General features: G+C 39.3%; 1 protein-coding gene across 1 annotated transcript in view; it reads right to left on the minus strand.

Moving 5' to 3' along the window:
- Window positions 1–209: 209 nt before the first annotated feature.
- LOC143032421 (heat shock 70 kDa protein 14-like) overlaps window positions 210–22,703 on the minus strand; it is a 37,326-nt gene continuing 14,832 nt past the window's right edge. Inside the window, exons 5-11 of the mRNA XM_076197172.1 lie at window positions 21,254–21,415; window positions 19,645–19,747; window positions 18,534–18,689; window positions 9,082–9,294; window positions 7,047–7,208; window positions 6,600–6,661; window positions 210–979 (exon numbers count right to left, since the gene is read on the minus strand). Coding sequence (XP_076053287.1) covers window positions 898–979; window positions 6,600–6,661; window positions 7,047–7,208; window positions 9,082–9,294; window positions 18,534–18,689; window positions 19,645–19,747; window positions 21,254–21,415 — 940 coding nt within the window. The 3' untranslated portion in view covers window positions 210–897. The remainder of the gene's footprint in view (window positions 980–6,599; window positions 6,662–7,046; window positions 7,209–9,081; window positions 9,295–18,533; window positions 18,690–19,644; window positions 19,748–21,253; window positions 21,416–22,703) is intronic.

The raw sequence follows: 22,703 nt of genomic DNA on the forward strand, positions 1-22,703 counted from the left end.
GTGAGGAATATGGAAAATATTTCCTCATACTACTTTGTGTGTTGATCTGTTATTTTTGAAAAATATTTACACACTTTTCAGATTTCTTAGCCAAAACTATTTGATGTTGAATATTGCTGGAATACATACCATATACAACTTGAATTCAAACGACCCAATGATTTACCCAATATTCATAACAAAGGATCCATTCGAGTTAAACAATTCAATCCAACATGATTTCCTATTAAGAAAAGTGAATAACTTTATTTCTTGTATTCATTATACAATACAAAGAAATTAACTTTGTGGGTGGAAAAGAAAAAGAAGCTAGAATGACTTTGCTGACCTATTTCAAGTGTCAGACTCACCACAATATAAGAAAAACAAAACAGACCTTGTAGTTTCAGGTCTATAGGGAACGATCCTCATTGTGCTCTCATAAACCTGTATTCTTCCATACAGAAACATATCTTTGAATTTAAGGGCAGTAAGTTGACATATAATCGTAAATGTAAATTAGGGATCTTTAATTTGAAGCCAGGAGATATCTAGAAAACCATTACAAATTTTTACTTCCTATGTCTTTATTTTACAAACTCTGTCTTAGGATACTTTTCTATCTTTCTTGGTAATGATTAAATTATACCACCAATGATGATCATTAATCTTTTCATCTCAATTTGAAGAGTATTGCCAGGGTTTGTATTTTCTGGAAGAATTCTTCCGTACCTTAAATAAACATCTGGAATATAAAATTTCAACACAACTTCCTTTTTAACTCATACTTTATGCATACATCTGAATTCCTGCTTCACAAGAGTGATGGAACTTAATAAACTGTATAGGGCAGATCAAAGCCTTGTTCAGTTGGACTTAAAATTATTTATTGGAAGAGGTGTCTAGGTCATACCAGCCTCATCTTCCACCTGCCTCCACTACCAAGCACTTGTTTATCTTCGATGCACTTTCCACAATGTTACAGGTCAGGCTGCCATCACTAGAAGATAAAAAGTAAATAAAAATGATGTTTCTCACATAATAAATTAACAAACAATATACAGAAATTTTGTTCCAACATATATATTGATAACCTTTCATAAAGATTTTCAGATGCAACCTAACAAACTATAATAATAATAATAACATACATATGCCAAAGGCTTTTCTCCCCCCTCATAAGGGAAGTAACCAAAAAAACAAAGGCATGAAAACTCCTCCCACCCATTCCATCCCTATCACACTCCACTTCCCTCATCCTTCTTATTTTGCCACCTCCTGGATGAAAAAAAAAAAAAAAAAAAAAAAAAAAAAAAAAAAAAAAAAAAAAAATATATATATATATATATATATATATATATATATATATATATATATATATATATATATATATATATATATACATGTACAACACTGAATGAGTCCCAGTGATTAGATACAATTTTTATCAACCACAATGCACTTTAATTCTAAGCCATATAGGCGCATGCAGAAATTGTAACGTGGTATGCCTGAGGACTGGAACCTATGTGGTGAGAACATTACCAGTGCTGATTGACTTAGACCAATACACCTCTTGATGGTGTCATGGTCTAAGTCACTCGGCACTGGTAACATTCTCGCTGCATAGGTTCGAGTCCTCGGGCGTAGCACGTTACAATTTCTGCATGCGCCTATATGGCTTAGAATTAAAGTGCACTGTGGTTGATAAATATATATATAAACATATGTACATACACACACACACACACACATATATATATATATATATATATACATTTTTTACATAGTACATCACAGGTAGCCAAAATTCTTCTGCCCTGAGTACATAATACATACATACATACATATACCAAAGACTTTTTTCCCCCTTAAAAGGGAGGTACCCAAAAAATAAAAGCATAAAAACCACTCCCACCCATTCCATCCTTATCACACTCCACTTCCCTCCTCTCTCTTATCTTGGCACCTCCTGGATGATGGGTCATCCATGCAACTTGTCCACTGCCCTGGGTCAGAAGCAGTGTTGCAAGACACAACACATCCACAGCAAGGCCACTTCATTAAATAAGTGATCCCCCTCTCTGTCCCCTCATGCAGAAAAGGAAAAGATGGGGAGAAATCCCTTCGGGCTGCATCAAATTTTTCTAACACATACTCCCTCATCCCCCCCATCCCCACCCATTCCACCTCATGGATCACATCATCATCCATACACAACCATTCTTCATTAACCCCTACCTTCTGTCCTATCCCATCCTTCCTCAACAGACATTCCCCTCCTCCCTAAAGCCCCTTTTACCCCATCCATTCATCTCATCCTAGGTTGCCCCCACATGTTCACTCCTTCCACATCTCTTTTACTAATCTTTCTTCATTCTTTCCATGTGTCCAAACCATCCTAATACTCTTTCATCCACCCTATCTTCCAGCTCCTTTTCCACCCCCATTCTTCTCCTCACCTCCTCATTTCTCATTCTATCTAGCCTAGTAACTCCTATCATACTTCTCAAACACATTCAAACTCCTTCTCTCTTCCTCTCTCATGTTCCATGTTTCTGCCCCATACAGTACTGTCGGCACAATCACTCCTTCATACAATCTCCTCTAAGCATCCATTCCCAAATGCCTATTTCTCATTACACTTTTTAATCCACCAAGGCATTTACTTGCTTCTTTTGATCTATATTCTACCTCCACCTCCATTCCTCTCTTTCCTGCCATATTCACCTAAGTATCTAAAACAATCCATTTCCTCCAGTCTTTCTCTCTTAACCCCTTCCATACGGTGCCGCACACGTAGGCGTCATGGGGAGCGAGTGTATTCGCGAGGCTGCCATATCGGCGTCTTGATTATATTTATTGTAGTCGCCCCTCCATAATGACATTCTTTCTAATTCTTTTGTAATCGCATTTTCTATGGTTATCAAAATTCACGGGTGAAGAGAGAACGATCGATATAAGCGGTGACTATATTTTATGATGCGAGTATTATTACGACACGTCGTACGGCTGGCATTGGCTGCTGCCACCGAGATCTAAGTCCATGACGCCTACGTGTGCGGCACCGTATGGAAGGGGTTAATAGTCTGTTGCCAATTTCACCCCCTGTACATCTCATCACCTTACTTTTACTCACATTTATCTTCAACTTCCTTCTTTCATACACCTTCCTAAACTCTGTCACTAACTTCCTCAATCCCTCCTCTGATCCTACTACAAGCGCAGTGTCATCAGCAAACAACAACTGGCTTATCTCCCACTTTTCTCCTATCCCTGACCCACCACCCTTGAATTTACCTTCTGCACCACCCCATCCATGTATAAATTGAACAGCCAGGGTGAAATAACACATTCCTGACAAAGTCCCACCTTTACCTTAAACCACTCTCTCCATTTCTAAGCCTCTACTACTCTCACAAAAACTCTTGACTGCTCTTAACAGCTTTCCTCCTATCCCACATATCTGCAATACCTCCCACAGTGCCTTCCTGTCTACCCTGTCATAAGCCTTTTCCAAAAACATAAAAGCCCAAAAATCATCCTTACCTTTTCCTATAGCTTTCTCACATATCTGTCTTACCACAAAAGTCTGATCTACACAACCTCTACCTGTCCTAAACCCACACTGTTCCTCTCCTAATACTCTCAATCAAGACCCTTCCGTAAGCCTTCCCAACTACACTTAACAAGCTGATCCCTCTGAAACTAATACACTCACACTTTTCCCCTTTTCCCTTGTAAAATGGAACTATACAGGCACTCCTCCAGTCATCTGGGACTCAACCCACTCTCCAACAAATGTTAAATAACCTCAACAGCCAGTTCACCATAACTGTACCTCATTTTTTCAGACGTTCTACATGGCATCCATCCAGACCAGGTGCTTTACCTGCTCTCATCATCTTAACAACTGCCTTCACTTCATCTTTCTTTATTTCTCCTCCATTTTCTTCACTCATCACGGTAATTTTCTTAGCACTTCCCACTGCAACTACCTTTCCCTCCCTATCCTCTTTCACATTTAGCAACTCCCTAAAATACTCTGCCCATTTTCCTCTTACTGCCTTCTCTTCCATTATCATCTCTCCATCTGCACCTTTTACCTTTTCTTCTCTACTTGATTTGCCTCCTCTTCCTCTCATAATTTCTTTCTAAAATATCTTTTTATTACTTTCAAAATTTTCTGTCATAATCTTACCCCATTTCACATCTGCTCTCCTCTTTGCCTCCTTTCTCTTATGCTTTACTTCTCTTCTCTTTGTACCTCTCATATGATTCCCTAGTCCTATTTTGTAACCAATCTGTGAAAGCTTGCATCTTTTCTTCTACAAACTTCTTTGTTTCCTTACCCCACCACTTACTACCCTTCCTTCTATTTCCTCCCATCCTCCTTGTTCCACGCACCATCTTTGCATGCCTTGTGACTCCCTCCTTGAACCATCCCCATTCATCCTCCACTCCTAGTTCTACTCTATCCTTCACTCCCTCCCACTCCTCTTTCAGCTTCTTCTTGTACTCCTTTTCTTTCTCATTTAAGCAGTTCACTCAAGCACCTCTCTACTTTTAGTCCTTTACCTCTTTCTCCATCTATCCTCCACTCAATTTACCTTCCACCAAATAATTATCTGATATTCCACTCTCCCCTTAGAACATGTACATCCTTAACTCTTCCTATTACATTCCTATCTACCACTTAACCCCTTCCATACGGTGCCGCACACGTAGGCGTCATGAGGAGCAAGTGGATTCGCGACGCTGCCATATCGGCGTCTTGATTATATTTATTGTAGTCGCCCGTGTTTTTACATTCTCCCAAATGCACCCTTAATCCCATTCTCTGTGGTTTTCAAAATTCGCGGGTGAAAGAGAGAACGATCGATATAAGCGGCGACTATATTTTATGATGCGAATATTATTTCGTTACGTCGTACGGCTGGCATTGGCTGCTGCCCGCGAGATTTAAGTCCCGTATTGAAGTGGTTAAGTCCATTAATGCTCTATCTACCACCCTCTCCTATGTGTATTTATGCTTGACTTTCTTCCTAAACACTGTATTTTCTATCATCATCTCTCTAGACACATCCTCACCATCAACTCTCTACAATGATTCTTTCCTGGAACTCCACATTTCCCAACCACTCCAGTTATTGGTTTATTTCCTACCCTAGCATTAAGGTCTCCCAATACTACGACATTGACGTTTCTCCCTAATCCCTCTATCCACTCATTTAAATCTATTCAAAAAGTCTCCCTTTCTTCTACACCCTTCTCACTACCAGGCCCATATGCACTTACAAAAACCCACCCATTCTCGCCCTTGTGATTCATTTTCTGTTCTGATAAGGGAGCGTTGCCAGCGATCATTCGGAAAATTCTGGTACATGAGCGAATTTTAAGTAGACATTTCAAAAGAACCTCTATGATGGTGGCAACACTCATACAATGTTATACAACTGTATTTCGTTTCTATTTTTTTTATACAGCATAAAACAGATAAAATACTGGCAATCTCTGGCAATCCCATTGCATAAAAAACATTCTGTCTATTGAAATAGCATTAACATTTCTATTGCTATTTTGTTTTTTGCTACAGAACTGTTTTTATGGAGATATTTGGCAACTCCAACCACAAGCATACCCCACAAAGACAGTGGACAGGACACCAGTACTCTTGAAAAGGTCAAAGTAAGGGGATGACACTCCTCTAATGTTGTTGTGATCATGGAAAAATGAACAAGAAACAAGAGAGTGAAGTGGCACAATATAGAGAGTGCCTGTGAGTGCCTGAAATAGAAACAAGGAAAAAGAGGAGGAAAGCAGCACACCTGCACCCAGCACTCTGCAAGCATTTACTAGCCATGCCCACCTTACACCTCCACCCACACCACTCACCCTCATCTCTTACCTCATCATCAAAGAGGAAACTGGAGATTTGCTATACAACACAACCATCAAACAAATTGTCGCAAAAAAATGGTTGGGAAAATTTAAATCCCCCATCCTGTAAAGTTTATGTTTTTGTTTTCTGTTGTAATATCTTCGGTTGTTCTTTATGGATTTTTGTCATTTTTGTTTCATTTGAAAGAAAACGTCATGCTATTTATTTTCTACAGTAAAAAATAAAAGAAATTTGAAGAAAAAACAACAACTGAATTTTGCAGCATTTTTTAATTATTCAAAGAAAGAAATTAATAAAAATCAGAGGTATTAGTCTGAAAAAATGTATTCAATAAGATTTGCTTCCCAGACTCTAAGCTTTCATTTTATACCAAGCTGAATGATGTGGAATGATTTTCCAATAAGTAATTAGAGCTTCCCTAGAGCTAACTATATCTTCATTAAATATTCACTATGCCTTATATATATATATATATATATATATATATATATATATATATATAAAAAAAAAAAAAAAAAAAAAATTACTCTATCAAGTGATATGACACTACCTTAAGCCTGAACCTTACAAGGGTGGTGGAAGGCCACTGGTATGCAAATATCATTACTAAGTTTAATGAAATGTCCTGGACTGATTTTTCTTTCCAATATATTCTAAAAATAATTTGCATGAATAAATACCAAAGCAATTCAGTACATATATCCAACATTCAACTAACCTTTTAAGATGGAAGTCCAATTTAAGCATTCTGGATTCTTCTGTTAATCCACTGAGCACAATCTGACAATACCCAAGATTACAAGTGTAAACAAATGTAATGTGATATATCAAAGATGATAAATATTATTACAGAATATTGTATAAAAAAAATACATAAAAAATAAAGATAAAAATAAAATAATAAATAAAAAAAATCTGTCACAATGTAACAAAATATAAACACTGAAAAAGTCTATAAGATCCTAAACACTAAACTCTTTGCATAATAAGTGAAAATAGATATAACATTTGACACATTAATAGTAATACTGGATCTTTATAAGAGACAAAATATAAGTGTACCTTTAAAACTTTATGATATCCTCCACATAGATAAGATTTCATAACTGGTTTCAACTTAAATGATCAACAAAAACTGTAAATATACAGCAATAATAAGAACTACCTGTGCAAGAATCTCTTCCTCCTGAGGTTCTTCTTTGACACCATCACCTTCAAAGAGTGTGACTGTGACCATTGGTGATGAACTATCTAAATTGAAACTTATTGACTGTCTTGAGTGAGTTGGTGTTCCTTTGTAAAACACACACTGCTTCTCTTTATCCACCTAAGAAAACAAAATGCACACTGAAAATGTATTGTTCAGAAAGAGACTTTTAAAGTGTTTGGAAAAATACATATATAAAGATCAGGAGGCCTTTTTACCATTTATAAGGCAATTGCTCAGTGCAGTGGTAGCAAGGGAAAGTGTAGGTCTGGCCTGGGTGAGCCTGTTTCAAGTACTAGAAAATGTGCTATTGTATTCTCAGTTATCTGTTTTTCTTTATTACTATACCCTGTCTGGGGTATTGACTGCATGTTATTGTGGCAAAGTAGCATGACTGATACATTAGGGTCTATATGGGGTGTCCCTCTGGACTAGAGCCACACATCATTTTGTCTGTGATAGAGGAAGACTGTTCACAGAAAAATGATGGCACTCTTATTATACTGCAATTGTCCCTTCATTATGCTGTCCCCCAACTCCTTGTTACTGCCCAGTACCATTTCTTTGAATATCTATTTCCTATTTTTGCCTACCCTGTGGTGGGGGAAAAGAATGCTGCCACCAAGTTCCCCACTTGAGTTGTATGAGGTGACAAAAATGGGACGGAGGTTAGGACTAGGAATTCTGTTATCTGTAGCCCCATGGGGCATTTCTAAAAAAAAAAGTAATGGCATAAGAGGGTCTAGGAGTTTTCCAACCAGTAACCCTAAGGTTTGGGTCTTTTAACCACTTCCATACGGTGACGCCTATGTAGGCGTCATGAGGAGCAAGTGGGTACGCGATGATACCGACGTCGGCGTCTTGATTATATTTATTGTAGTCGTATCTACGTAACCTCCATTCTAAATTGGCTTCATCATATTTTCTATGGTTATCAAAATTCACGGGTAAAAGAGAACGAACGATTGAGCACTGACTTTATTTTTTATAATGCGATTATTATGACGCAACATCGCACATCAGGCAGCTAATGCTGCCAGACGTGCGATGTGCCCCGGAGTGAAGAGGTTAATGTGCATGGATGTAGTACAGATGAGAGTAAAAGGGAAGAGATAGGCAGTATGTTTGTGAGAAGATTGATGTGTTGACATTGAGTGAATCAAAGTTGAAAGGGAGGGGCGAGTGTGAGTTTGGGACTGTAGTTGGGAGGTTCTCAGGAATGAGGAGGGGATGAGGGTGAGAAGGGGTGGCTATACTAGTAAGTGAAGAGATAGGTAAACATGTAGTGGAGTGGAAGGAGATTTCTTCCAGGTTAATATGGATGAAGGTGAAGTGTGTATGAGCCTGGTAGTGAGAAGCGCATAGATAGGGAGGCTTTTTGGATGGATATAAATGAGTGCATAGAGGGATTAGGGAGAAATGTCAATGTAGTTGTATTGGGAGACCTTAATGCTAGGGTAGGAAATGAACCAATAGATGGAGTGATTGGTAAGTATGGAGTTCCAGGAAAAATTGTAGTGGCGAGTTGATGGCGGAGATGTGTCTCGAAAGAGAGTTGATGATAGCAAATACGGTGTTTAGGAAGAAAGTCAAGTACACATGGAAGAGGGTGGTGGATGGAAGGGTGGCAGACAGAGCGTTAATGGATTATATAGTGGTAACCAGGAGTATAGTAGGAAGAGTTAAGGATGTACATGTTCTAAGGGGAGAGAGAGAGTGGGGGAATATCAGATAATTTTTTGGTGGAAGGTAAGTTGCGAATGGAGAACAGATGGGGAAAGAGGAAAAGGGCAGGAGGTAGGGAGGTTATTTAGAGTGACCTGCTTAAATGAGAAAGAAAAGGAGAAGGGATGACTCATCATCCACGAGGAGCCAAGAAAAGAGGGAGGGAGATTGGAGTATGTGTGGATGAAATGGGTAGGAATGGGTTTATACATTTGACTTTGGCTACCTCCCTTTTAAGGGGGAAAAAGTCCTTGGTATATGTACTTACCATACAAAAGATTGGTGCTGCAAGTGCAGGTACCATCGGTAGGTCCTCCCGAGATGTTGCATCCAAGTAATTAAACAATCCACCTTCAATGGCAGCACCAACTGCCAGAACCTCGTCAGGGGCAATACGTACTAATAACTCAGCCTTTGTAAATCTCTCACTCACTATTTGTTGTAAGCGTGGGATTTTGCTTGTGCCACCTGATAATACCACCTGTGTCAAAAAAAAATAACACACTGATTACCACCTGTGTCAATACAATAACACACTAGATATTGATTTTTCCAAAGTGAGCTTAACACTAAATAAATTACTTTAATGAATTAATCACACTCAAACAATTTTATATTGGTTAATGGCAAAATCCTACATTTCCCTTAGAAGAAAACCTTGTTGGTTGTTGTTGTCGTTCCCTAGACTGTCTGTCCGAGCAGTCCCATCTCCCCAAGGAATGCCACAGCCGAAACTGGGTTTTCCCACAAATCCTTTATAGAGTGTATGTTGTGTTGTTTGCGTGCATGATTGTGTATAATGCAGTCTTCCATTATGTGTTGTATGTTATGGGGTCAAGTGTTACATCCTGGGCAGCTGTTCAAAATGCAGTATCCTGCCTCTTCTGGTAGCTAAGAAGTGCTGGGTGGTGGCTGCACCGCAGTCTGGCCAGGTGGACCCTGTCCTTACGTGGGAGAGAGGATTCAGAAGGGTGGATATCAGGGGGTCTGGCATGCAGCAGTGTGTTGTCTTTCAGTGTGTTAATGGAGCGGTGAGGGATATGATTATGAATATGTTTCTGGAGGCTGGTATTTGGTGGTTGTGGAGGAAGAGAAGAGAGTATCTGTGTGTGTTACAGGTCTTTGGGTGTTGTTTTAATGTTTCTTGGTGTGTGTGGGTGTTCTGCTATGTAGTGTAGCGGGTGTGATGTGTTTGTGGTGGCTGCAGCAAGTGTTTGTGTGCCTCTTATGTCGAGGTGGTCCTTGACTTTGAGGACTTTTGTTTCATGGTGTAAATGGTCTGTAGGTGTTGTATTTGTGCAGCCTGTAATTGTTTTTAGGGTTTTGTTTTGTATGAATTGAAGGGTGTTGTGGTGTGTCTCACTGAGATTAGGAGCCCATGCAGGACTCGCATAATTCATCACTGAGCGTATGCATTGTTTGTATATTGTTATATTAGTTTCTTTGTTTTGTCCAAATGTTGTTCCAGTGATTGACTTAAGTGCAGGACCACCTTGTTGGTAAAGTTTATCCCATTATAATAATGCCACAATTAATATTAAGTGGGCCTATATGAAGAATTTGCCCCTTTACGAGATTTTCTTCTGATTCATCCTACATAATTTTATTCAGCTTAAGATAACCTTATTGTCACTGGTTTTTAAAACACTTCAACCTTTGATTTTGATGGTCTGAACTGAATGAAATATCTGATAGTATATCACAATACTGAAGTTCATTAACCCTTTCCATAAAAGGAGGTAATTTTGCTTAATGCACAAACAGCAGACCAAAGAGGAAACAAAATACTAAACATTAAATTCCAGCAACCACCTGCCCACACAATCTACAAAACATAACCAAAAAATAACTTCCTCTAAGATAACAATGTACTCACCCTCTAAACACAAATAACATGAGAAATGAAACCATAAATGACCTGCCCAAGACAACTCCCCAAGAAGTGGAAGAAGAAACACAAGAAACCATTACAAACTTAGAGAGAATGAGAGAGAGATAAAAAGAGAGGAACAGGGAAAGAAATACATAAAAATATATAGACAGAGAAAAAGTGAAAGAGCAATAAAGAGATAAGAGATGATTATATATATATATATGGGGTATTGGCTGCATGCTATTGTGGCAAAGTAGCATGCAGTTGATACTTTAGGGTCTATGTGGGGTGCCCCTACAGACCAGAGCCACACATCATTTTGTCTGTGATAGAGGATGACTCTGTTCACAGAGAAATGATGACACTTTTATTATACTGCAACTGTCCCTCCATTATGCTGTCCCCCCACCCCATTTCTCTGAATATCTATTTCCTTTTTTTGCCTACCCTGTGGTGGGGGATAGAATGCTGCCACCAAGTCCTCCCACTTGAATCATAAGAGGCAAGAAAAATGGGATGGGGATTAGGACTAGGCATCCTTCTCCCTGTAGCCCCACAGGGGACATTCCTAAAAAAAAGTAGGCATAAGAGGGTCTGGGAGTTTTCCAACCAGTACTCTAAGGTTTGGGTCTTTTAATGTGCGTGGATGTAGTACAGATGATGGATGTGTTGGCTTTGAGTAAAACTAAGTTGAGAGGGAGGAGTGTGGCAACATGCCACTACTGTAGTGTCCCCTTGACACAAATAGCATTTTTGTAAAATAAAATTACTATAATTAAAGAAACTATTGTATGTGTCCATAATAATAAAATTATATATTGTAAATAATGTTACCACATACTAGGATAGCCCTTATAAAGTGAAAAGCATCTGAATGTAACATTATTGTATAAATGTACAAAGTAATAAAATATTGATTATATTTAATCTATGTCATAGTGGGCGGATATTCAATAACAAGTCCAAAGATGTTTAGAGTTTGTTCCTTCTCTTATGGACAATTACCATTCACCATGAAGTGGTAAATAACTACATCAACTGGTGACCTGCCAGAGTGGACTACAGCAGTGCCGGTGCCTGCTGGAGTGGACTACAGTGCTGTCACCTTGGCCGCCACTGCCAGGTGGAGTGGACTACAGCGATGCTGTCCCAGCCAAAACTGCCACCTGCCAGAGCGGACTACAGCACCGCCTACCACCCCTGCCAGAGTGGACTACAGTGCTGCTGCCCCAGCCACTGCTGCTGCAGTCGACATGGTTCACCCCTGCTGCTGTCCTGGCCAGTGGACTATAGCGCCACTGCCCCAGCCACCACCGCTGCTGCAGTCAATGTGGACCACCCCTGCCACCACTACCCCAGCTGCAGCCATCATGGACTTCCCCTGACACCGCTGCAGCCATCGTGGACCTGCCCTGCCGCCGCTGCTGCAGTCAATGTGGACCACCCCTGCTGCCACCGCCCCTACCATCATGGACAAGTCTGTTCCTACCTCAGTGGACATGGTTCCTATGCAAGTTCCACCCACTAACCCACCCCAGCAACCTGCAACCCGGTCTGCCGTCAATGCCTCTATGGCACCACCTTTCCTCAGTCATGACCCGACTGTGTGGTTCAACATCCTGGAATGTAATTTCAGGTCCTCGCGCATCTCTTCTAGCCTCACCCAATTCAGCAACGCCTGCTCCCTTCTCCCTCCGGATGTCCTTTCTCGTGTATCTGATGCTATCTCTACAGCATTAACATCCAAGACTCCATACAAAGATCTAAAGGATGCTATCCTTGCCTGATTCCAGTCATCCGTCACTACACGCCTTCGAGAGCTTCTCTCTAAGGAAGAACTAGGCAACAAGAGGCCGTCAGACCTACTATGCTGCATGAGGAATCTCCTGGCAGACAAGTATGACATGTTTGACAAGACCTTTTTTCTCCAGCTGTTCTACCAACGTCTTCTGGCCACTATTCAGTGTAGCCTCTTCACCTTTAAGGACCAGCTTCCCGTGGTGAAACTCTTCACACTTGCCGATGAGCTCATAGACTCAGTCCCCGCAGTTTCTTCGCCCTCCATCTTCCACATCAAGACAGACCCCCACTACGAGTGCCTTGTTGACATGGTGACTCAACTAACACTGCAAGTTAGCAAGCTCAAGGAACACGTTCACACAGCAGACTGCCGTAATTTTCCTGCAGGCAATGTTCCAGATCCAGACCAAGATCCAGGAGCACAGACCACACCCCAGCGGTATGTTACTACCATACCCAGTTCGGTTCCAAGGCATACAAGTGTAACCAACCCTGCACCTTCACCCATTTCCCCACTTTAAACTCCAGCGGCAAACATTAAAGGTGCATAATGTTTGCCCCTCCTGCTCACAACTCCTCTACATCAGAAAATCCTCTGACGCGTCACCTATTTCTTATTGACACCGGTGCTGCAGTAAACATACTTCCTGCTACAGCCAGTTCCAAGATGTTACCACCACTCACTTCCCTCTATGCAGCCAACAAGATGAAGATTGATGTCTTCTAAGAAAAGAAGAAAAATAACTGAAGCAGCTTACATCGCTTCCCATCCAAACAACAAGCATTGCAATGGGTTTATTAAATTAACAAAAACGTCGAGCCATTTGATACTTTGCAAGGCAGAGTGGAGGAGGATGAGAGGTCAGGTCAATCATGGTGGAACGCGGATAGCTTCGGCGGGTATTTAGGGTGTGAATTGTTTGAAGTTGTATGTTCTCTGAAGAAGTCCTGGTAAGGACGAAATGTCAGAATAAATCCCTAACGGTTCCCTGTGTTTATCTCACCACCCATCCACTCCCCTTTGGTATATTCATTCATTCATACATTCACTTGGTTTTTGGATCACGTGTTAGACTCGTGATCAACAGCTATTTCCCTCCTGGAAGAGAGCTCAGAGCTCGTAGGTCCGATCTATGGGTAATGCTATGACCTTGCACACACACACACACACACTTCAACGAATGGACGGCTTAGAAGACGTTCTGAAGAAAAGTGAAGTCTGTGGATCCCAACGCAAAGAGAAGTGCCTAGTGTTTTTGCAGGGTGGGGGGGAAATTGCTCGTGGAGTAGTGGGAACGTAGGGAAAGAGGAAAAGGGGAGGGATTACTGAGGGAAATGGAAGGAAATGAGGAGGGAGTAGACTTTGACCAGCCAGACAAGCGGAAGGTAAACAAAAGACTTAGCGAGGATCAAATGTCTAATAAAAATGTAAAGATTAGAAGTATAGAGAGGAGCAATACAGAAGAAAGTGACGAGAATATGTTCCAGGGATTTAAAGAGGGTGGGGGGGACACAACCCCCCCCCCCCCGACTGATAAGACTAGAGGAGAGAGTTGATAAGGTGATCGAGGACTTGGAGAGTAAGTTAGGTAACGTAGACTCCATTTTTAAAAGAATTGAAAGGTTGGAACAACTAGAGAAGGCTAACAGAAACTTAACTGAAGAAATAGAGGACCTAAAAAGACAGTTAGGAAATGTAAAGGAGGAGAATGAGAAATTGAAGAAGAATAGTAATGAAAACAGAGAGAAACTAGCTACAGAAGCTAAAAATTGGAGAATAACTCAAGAAGGGAATAAGGTTTCATTCACTGACATAGTCAAACAGCAATTGAAAGAACATAATGAAGACTCAGTTATTAAAGTGATGAGACAGAAGGAGAATATAGTAAGAGAATTAGCTGACAAAAAGAAATGTATAATTATATTAGGAATGGAAGAGAAACATAACCCAGATAGAACTGCAAGAATCAAGGAGGAAAATGAAAGAGTAAGCAGTTTACTAAAATTAGTCCAGGAAGATGAACCAGAAATTATAAAGGAAATTGAGGAAAAATTCAGACTCGGAAAATATAGTACAGATAAGACCAGACCAATTAAGATTAAATTCAGGTCACAAACAACAGCAGAGAAAATTCTATCCAAGACAGGGAAACTAGCAACAAATGATCAATATAAAAAGGTATGGATAAAAAGAGAAATGAATAAGGAGGAAAGAGAGGCAGAAAAGCAGAAAAGAATTGAAGCTAAGGCAAAAAACGAGGAAAGAACGGAGTCAGAGAAAGAGAGATTCTATTGGAGAGTAGTGAACATGAAAATAAAGCAGTTCGACATACTAAAGAAAAACATAAGGGAAACAGAGAATACAATGGAAGTGGCAGAAAACTAAGAGTGTCTTACACAAATATAGATGGATTGATAACAGGATTGAATGAACTGAATGATTATTTGAAAGAAAAAGAACCGGACATAATGGGAATTGTAGAAACAAAATTAAAAGGCCCACTACCACCCAACAGTGTAGGACATGATACATACAATTATTGGATTAGAAACAGAGAGAAAAAACAAGGGGGTGGAGTTATGTTCCTGACTAAGAAGGATATAAACGTGAAAGGTGTCATATATGGAAAGAATACAGTAGAGATGATTATGATAGAAGTGGAAGACCGAGATAAGAAGAGCAGAAAATTTGTGATCAATTATGTGCCTCCGAAAACAGCCTCATGGGAGGAGAGTGAACATAAAAGTATGTTAGAGGACACAAAGATAGCATTAACTAAAATAATGGAAGACGGAGGAAGAATAGTTATGATGGGCGACTTTAATTGCAAAGAAATCTGCTGGGAAGAAATGACAGTAAAGAGTGGTGATGACTCATGGGGAAATGCTCTACTTGAGATGATTACTGACCATTCAATGACACAATGGATACAAGAGAACACTAGGTATAGAAATGAAGAAGAACCATCGAGGCTAGACTTAATAATTACATCTGAACCTAGAATAGTGGACAAGATTGAATATAAAACACCAATAGGTAAAAGTGACCACATATTGATTGAACTGGAACTTAATGAAGAAAAATATATGAAAAGAAATGAACAATATAGAAAAGGAAGAATGATGTATGAAAAAACAAACTTTGATAAAATAAGAGAATTCTTCCAACAAGAAAACTGGGAAGAAATATACAAAGAAGAAACAACAGTGGAAGAGAAATGGAATATTTTGACAAAAATTTACAAAAAAGGAGTGGAAAAGTATGTCCCAAGACAAAAACAAGAAAAAGAATATGTAAAATGCTGGTACAACAAAAGCTGTAGGGAGTTAAAGGACAAAAGAGACAAAGCCTGGAACAGATGGAAAAAAGACAGAAGACCTGAAAAATGGAAAATATATACTGGTTATAGAAATGAATATGTACAAAAGTGCAGAGAGGAAAAAAGAAAATATGAAAAAGATGTTATAGAAAAGTGTAAAGATCAACCAAAACTATTCTACAGATTTGTAAACAATAAACTGAAAAACAAACAAGACTTAGAGAAATTAAGACAAGGAGGAGTTGAATACACTGAGGAAATGGAAATGGCAGAAATTATGAACAAACATTTTAAATCAGTGTTTACAAGGGAAAATATACAACCTGAAGAGATTGAGTGGAAGGAAAAAGTCCCCCCTATGGAAGAAATAGAAGTAACAAAGAATGAAATATTGACACACTTGGGTAATTTTGATGTCAGAAAATCGCATGGGCCAGATGAAATAGCAAACTGGATTCTGAAAGAATGCAGGAATGAACTGGCAGACAAAATACATAGCATAATAAGCAGTTCCTTAAAAGAAGGAAAAGTTCCAGAAGATTGGAAAAAAGCAAATATAGTACCTATATATAAAGGAGGAAATAAAGAAGAACCTACCAACTATAGACCAGTCTCTCTAACAAGTACAATAGCAAAAATATGTGAAAGAATTATCAAAAGTAGATGGGTAAAATACTTGGAAAAAAACAACGTACTAAATCCAAGGCAATTTGGATTCAGACAAGGACGATCATGCGTCACCAATTTAATATGTTTCTATTCAAGGCTAATAGATATAATACAAGAAAGAGATGGATGGGCTGATTGTGCATTTCTAGACCTAAAAAAAGCTTTTGACAAAGTGCCACATAAGAAGTTGCTTAAGAAATTAGAATATGAAGGAGGAATACAAGGTAAATTGCTAAATTGGATGGAAGACTTTTTGAAAGAAAGAAAAATGAGAGTAGTGATAAGAGATCAGCACTCAAAATGGAATGAAGTAATAAGCGGTGTCCCGCAGGGAACAGTTCTGGCCCCAATAATGTTTGCTATATATATTAATGATATGGATGAAGGAATTGAAAGCTATATGAGCTTCTTTGCAGATGATGCAAAATTACTGAAAAGAGTGAAAACTGAAGAAGATTGTGAATCACTACAGAGAGATCTAAATAAAGTACAAGAATGGAGTAGGAAGTGGGAGATGGAGTTCAATACAAAAAAGTGTAGTATAATGGAGTTTGGAAAAAGCAAAAACAGAATAACAGGATCATATAATTTGGGAGAAGAAGGAATAAAAAAAGTAGAAAATGAGAAGGACCTGGGAGTCATTGTTATGAATAATATGTCACCTGAGAAACATATAAATAAGATTTTTGGAGAAACTTATAATTTAATAAGAACAATCAAAGTAGCATTTACATACCTGGATGAAGAAATGGTGAGGAAAATCCTAATCACCCTGATAAGACCAAGATTGGAATATGCAGCAACGATATGGTCACCAAGTACAAAAAAATGTATAAAAAAACTTGAAAGAATACAAAGAGCAATTACAAAACTGGCACCAACACTCTCAAAACTATCATATGAAGAGAGACTACAAAAACTTAAACTACAGACACTAGAGCAAAGAAGAGAGAGAGGAGATTTGATAGCTATTTACAGAATCATGAAAGGCATAGAAATTACTGATAGAGAGAATCTGATAAAATGGGATGACAGAAATACAAGAGGACACGGAAAGAAAATAAAAAAAGACAGCTATAGAAGAGATTTTAAAAAGAACAGCTTTCCTCACAGAGCAATAGACAGTTGGAACAAGTTAGATGAGAAAGTGGTGTGTGCAAAATCAATACATGAATTTAAAAATAGTTTAGATAAAATGAGATATGAAGACGGGACCCCACGAGCATAGCTCCCCTTCCCGTAAAATACAACTAGGTAAATACAACTAGGTAAATACACACCCCCAACTCCCCGCCCACGAGAGTCAGAGTAACGACCCGAAGCGCAGTGGTACCGAAATAATTTCGGCCCTGGGCAGGATTCGAACCAGGAACTCCAGGCCACTATCGTGGCAGTTCAGTGGTGTGTGTGTGTGTGTATGTATATATATATATATATATACCCATATTAAGGTACTTCAATACTTTGGGAACTTTAGAGGCGCTTTTATGAATCACAGCCACGGACAAATCTCCATTCATTGGGGAGAAATACAGAGCCACATTTTTACTGTTCCTCTTCCCCTTTAAATACATCATGTACCACTTTTCAGTAAATATCTTTGGAGGATGCATGAACAGGTGATGTTAGCAGTGAGAACAAAATGTAGACCAAGGAAAATGTGAGTAGACAGTGTGAATGAAACTGTAAAAACTCATAGCCAGGATGTCAAACAAGCAAAACTGTGCCCAAGTGACAGTGTTGGAGAAGACTGTACAAATGAAGGTGACAACCTGTTTCATAAAAGGGGTGCATCAGATATGAACCAGCAGTATTTCTAGGAAAGTGATGAGGTGCAATCTTCACACAGGCAAGGGAAAGAGAGAGGGACATGTGATGAGAGAGAAAGGGGTGAATACTACCCTCTCCTGTGTTTTGGCACCTCACTTTGTAGGTAATAGATGAGTGAACTGGGGTGGGGTGAGGTTGGGGAAAAAGATGATAAAGATACTACTAATAATAGCAATACCTTTCAAGAGCAAAATATATCAAGTAACTATAATAAACCATATCCCTTACCTTATCAACCTGATCAATGTCAAAACCACTCCGTCTTACAACCTCGACAGCAGGTTGTAAGAATTCAGACAGTGTAGATGATACAAGGCCTTCAAACCGTGCTCTTGACAAAGTTGTGGAGAAGTCTATGCCTTCCCAAAGAGATTCTACATATACCTGTAACAAAAAATATTTCAATGTCCTTTTCACTTATCATATTATCTAAGGGAGAGAGAATGTAATAAAGGAACTATGATAAAAAGGAAGCAACTGGGTGATGGATGGGAGTGGGTGCATCTCTTGGCTGGTTAACACCCTTAAGAGGGAAGAAGCTATTGGATAGATAGAAAACATCTGTTTACTTCCCTCACTCAACAGTTGACCTTCACCCGAACTCCTCAGTTACCTGCTATACAGGACCCTAGATACTTAAAACTATCAATTTCCTCTAGCATCTCTCCTATTCAATAACATCCTCACCCCTAGTATATCTTGTCACCTTACTTTTATCCACACTGACTTTCAACTTTCCCTCTCAGATACCCTCCTGAACTCACTCACTTGCTGCCTCAGACTCTCCTATAGTCTAACCACAAGTGCAGTGTTATCAGCAAACAACAGGCTTATCTCCCACTTCTTTCTTCTCTCACGAACCATTCTCCTCACTGATCAGGCATTTTCCTAGGATCGCACAATGCCACAAGCATGTCCTCCTTATCCTTCTGAACACTCAATAAATTGACGAAACACTATCTATTTTCCCTTTAAAGCCTTCATTTCCATCAACATCTGCCCATTAGTACCTTTTGTCTCTACTTGACTCAACCCTAACTCTTAACTTTCTTCCAAAACGTCTTTTCATATATTTTTCAAAATTCTTTTAAATACATACTCCACTTTACATCTGCTCTCCTTTTAGATTCCTTTACCTTGCATTTTACTTCTATTCTCTTACTTTTCTACCTCTTGTATGCTTCCCTACTTCCACTTTGCAACCAATCTTCATGTTTGCCTTTTTTTCCTTCCAGCATTGCCTTCAGCTTTTTATCCCAACATCCACTGCCTCTCCTGCATTTTATAAATTAGCACATATGAAGTACATGACTACACTGAAACAACTTCAACTGTTTACCTGTCCTGTGTTCACAGTTGACAAGACATGCTTGCAATTTTCTGAAGAATTATATAGCTTCCTCTTTGAACGACGGTTTTCTAACGGATCACCCTTGTATTTTCTGCAACAGTAAAATGAGTATATTTTTAGCACCATAGTTCACTGTACAGACTGATGTTTGTAATTCCAAATAAGAATGATGAAACAAATGTTTCTATGCCCTCATTAATTTCCCTTTTTTCAAATACAATATTAAAGATGAATCAATCCATCTACATCATTCAAGGCAATACATGGCACCACTGGATAAAACAAAATTTTACCAATACTTACGAATAAGGGTAATATGAGGGTAATGGGCAGGGGACTGGGGATGGTTAAAGAAAATGGAGAAAAGCAGGAGGTGACTCAGTTGTTGTTTGCTGACAACAAGCGCTTGTGGCAGGGTCAGAGGGGGATTAACTTCTTCAATACAAGTTGAATACTTGCACGCACATTAAGCTGCCTGATGTACAATGATGCATCACAATACGCGAATTATAAAATTACATCTGTAATACTTGTTCTCTTTCACCTTGAATGTTGATAACAATAGAAAATGTTATCAAGCCTGTTCACAGAATACAAGGGTCACTCAGCTACAACTACAAAATAAATATAATCAGGACGCTGACTCCGGAATCCTTGTACCTCCACCTGCGCCTCACGGCGCTGATGTCATTGTATGCTAAGGGCTAAGGGAGTTAGTGACAGAGTTTGGGAAGATATGCAATAGGAGAAAGTTGAAGGTAAATGTGGGTAAAAGTTCATGAGGTGTATAAGAGGAGAGGATGGCAACAAGTTGGAAGCAAGTCTTAAATGAAGTGGATAGCTTTAGATATTTGAGGTTGCTTGTGGCAGGAATGGGAGGAGAGGAGGAGGTAAATTGTAGACTGAAAGAAGTAAATGCCTTGAAGGATTAAAAAATATCATGAAAAAATAGGCATTTGGGAATGGATGCAAAGAGGAGATTATATAAAGGGGTGTTTAACCTGATGGCAGTTCAAGCTGATGAAAGAGTACCGAGATGTTTTGGATGCATCAAAAGATTCAGTGAAGAAAGATTAGTAAAAGAGGTGTGGAGGGCAGAGGAGGATGGAGTAAACTTGAGGGGATGACTGAGGATGAGATGGATGGATGGTATGAAAGGGGTGTTCAGCAAGAGCAAGCCTGTTGAACAAGATAGGGAGGAGGTTGGAGATAGGAGTGAGTGGAGAATGGTTGTGTATAGAGGATACTATGATGAAAGGGAGGGAGGGGGTGAGGGACAGGGGGGAAGGAGTGGTTATATGTGAATGATATTTTCATGCAGCCCAAAGGGATTTCTCCCAGTCTTCTCTTTTTATGCACGAGGGGATGGAGAGGGGGGGTCGCCAATTAAGTGAAGCAACCTTGCCGTAGATGTGCTGTGTCTTGCTGCACTGCTTCTGACCCAGGGCAGTGGGCAGGATACGGGGATGACCCTTCATCCATGAGGAGCTAAGATGAGAGGGGGTAAAGGGTGGTGGATGGGAGTGGGTATGTACCTTTTGATTTGGCTACCTCCCTTGTAGGGGGAAAAAAGACCTTAGTATACAAGGAGACTTACGAATAGAATTCCTTTGCAAAATGCTTAACGAGAATTTCTGTAAGCGTATTCCCAGCAACAGCAGATGATGTTATGGACTCTTTCATGGTGACTAAACCTGCACTAACTTCTAACACCGATGCAACCACTGTTGTTCCACCAATGTGAATACTTAGCACTGTCCTAAAAAGAAAACAAGAGAAGCTTTAGTTCTAGTATCTTACCGCATTTTCATTTGTTCAAAATACAATTTCCTCCATGTTTAAAATGAACACCCAAATCTTGTGATGGCAATGAAACAGTAAAATAAAATTCTAAGGATTTTTTAACCTATTAGATGAATAAGCACAGGAGAGGACAATCCTTTCCCACATCATTCCCATCCCTTTCACACATTCCATGAGATTACACCAGGGCTGTGGAGTCGGAACACAAAACCTCCGACTCCTCTATTTTTTAGCACCTCTGACTGACTCCTCTCTTTGTAATTAAGTAATTATGGCTTACATATCTCATAAAGCCTATGCATGCACTCCTAACTTGAGTGGACCTTTATCATTATAACTGGTTCTAAGTTACTGATATTGTGAGCATCATCTTTAGTTTCAGCTTCAGGTAGTCTCTTAAGTTTTTTCATGTGACATGCTAGTTCAATCAATGCTTGTTTTCCTAGATCAGTTTGCTCACTGCTTAGCAGGATTCGGTTCATTAGACTCTCTTCTTTTCATTGAAAGAACAATCTCATCAGCAATTAATCCTCCTTTTTTGTTCAGGCTAAATATCAACTTTTTCCACTCCCACAAGAATCTACCAGGGGTTAATTCCTCAGATTGCAAATTCTTGGTAACGACATAAGGCTGACAAAGCAGACTTTCTAGTTCTTGTACTTGTGCCCACTGGTTTTCAGTTAGTGAAACATTCTGGTTGTCTAGATCCTCCAGGAAAGTTTTTAGTTCAAGTAAGCTTTTGATAATCAAATAGGTGGTACCCCAGCATGTTGCTTGATCTAAAAAAAGCCCCTTTTCCACCTCGTCTCTTGAGAATAGCATCAGTTTTTGGTGTTCTGGCTGCAACTGCTACTTGCCTCAGCTTTCCAATGAGAGTAGCTACAGGTCAATCCTTCAATCCATCTCTTATTGCTAGTTGCAGTGAATGTACAGCACAATGCATATGTTGAATTGTAAATAATTCAGCAACTTCTTCAACAATTTTATCTAAAACAATACATTCTCCTCTGGCTCCTCAGTTAGTTCTGTTGAGGTTTCAGGAATGTTCTCTTTCTTATCACACATTTGTCTACTTTCTTCAGTTGCTTTATTCATTTTCTTAATTGTGTTCAGCATATTTGAAGCGTTATCAGTTACAATACATAGAACTTGCTCTTTTTTAATTTCAAAATCTTTTAATACATCTTCCACCAACTTATGAAGATATTCACTAATGTGATGTGTCCGAGCATTTTTTTTACTCC

The sequence above is a fragment of the Oratosquilla oratoria genome, chromosome 13, assembly GCF_046742065.1.
Source record: "Oratosquilla oratoria isolate Oo_2021 chromosome 13, ASM4674206v1, whole genome shotgun sequence".
NCBI classification, from domain to species: domain Eukaryota; kingdom Metazoa; phylum Arthropoda; class Malacostraca; order Stomatopoda; family Squillidae; genus Oratosquilla; species Oratosquilla oratoria.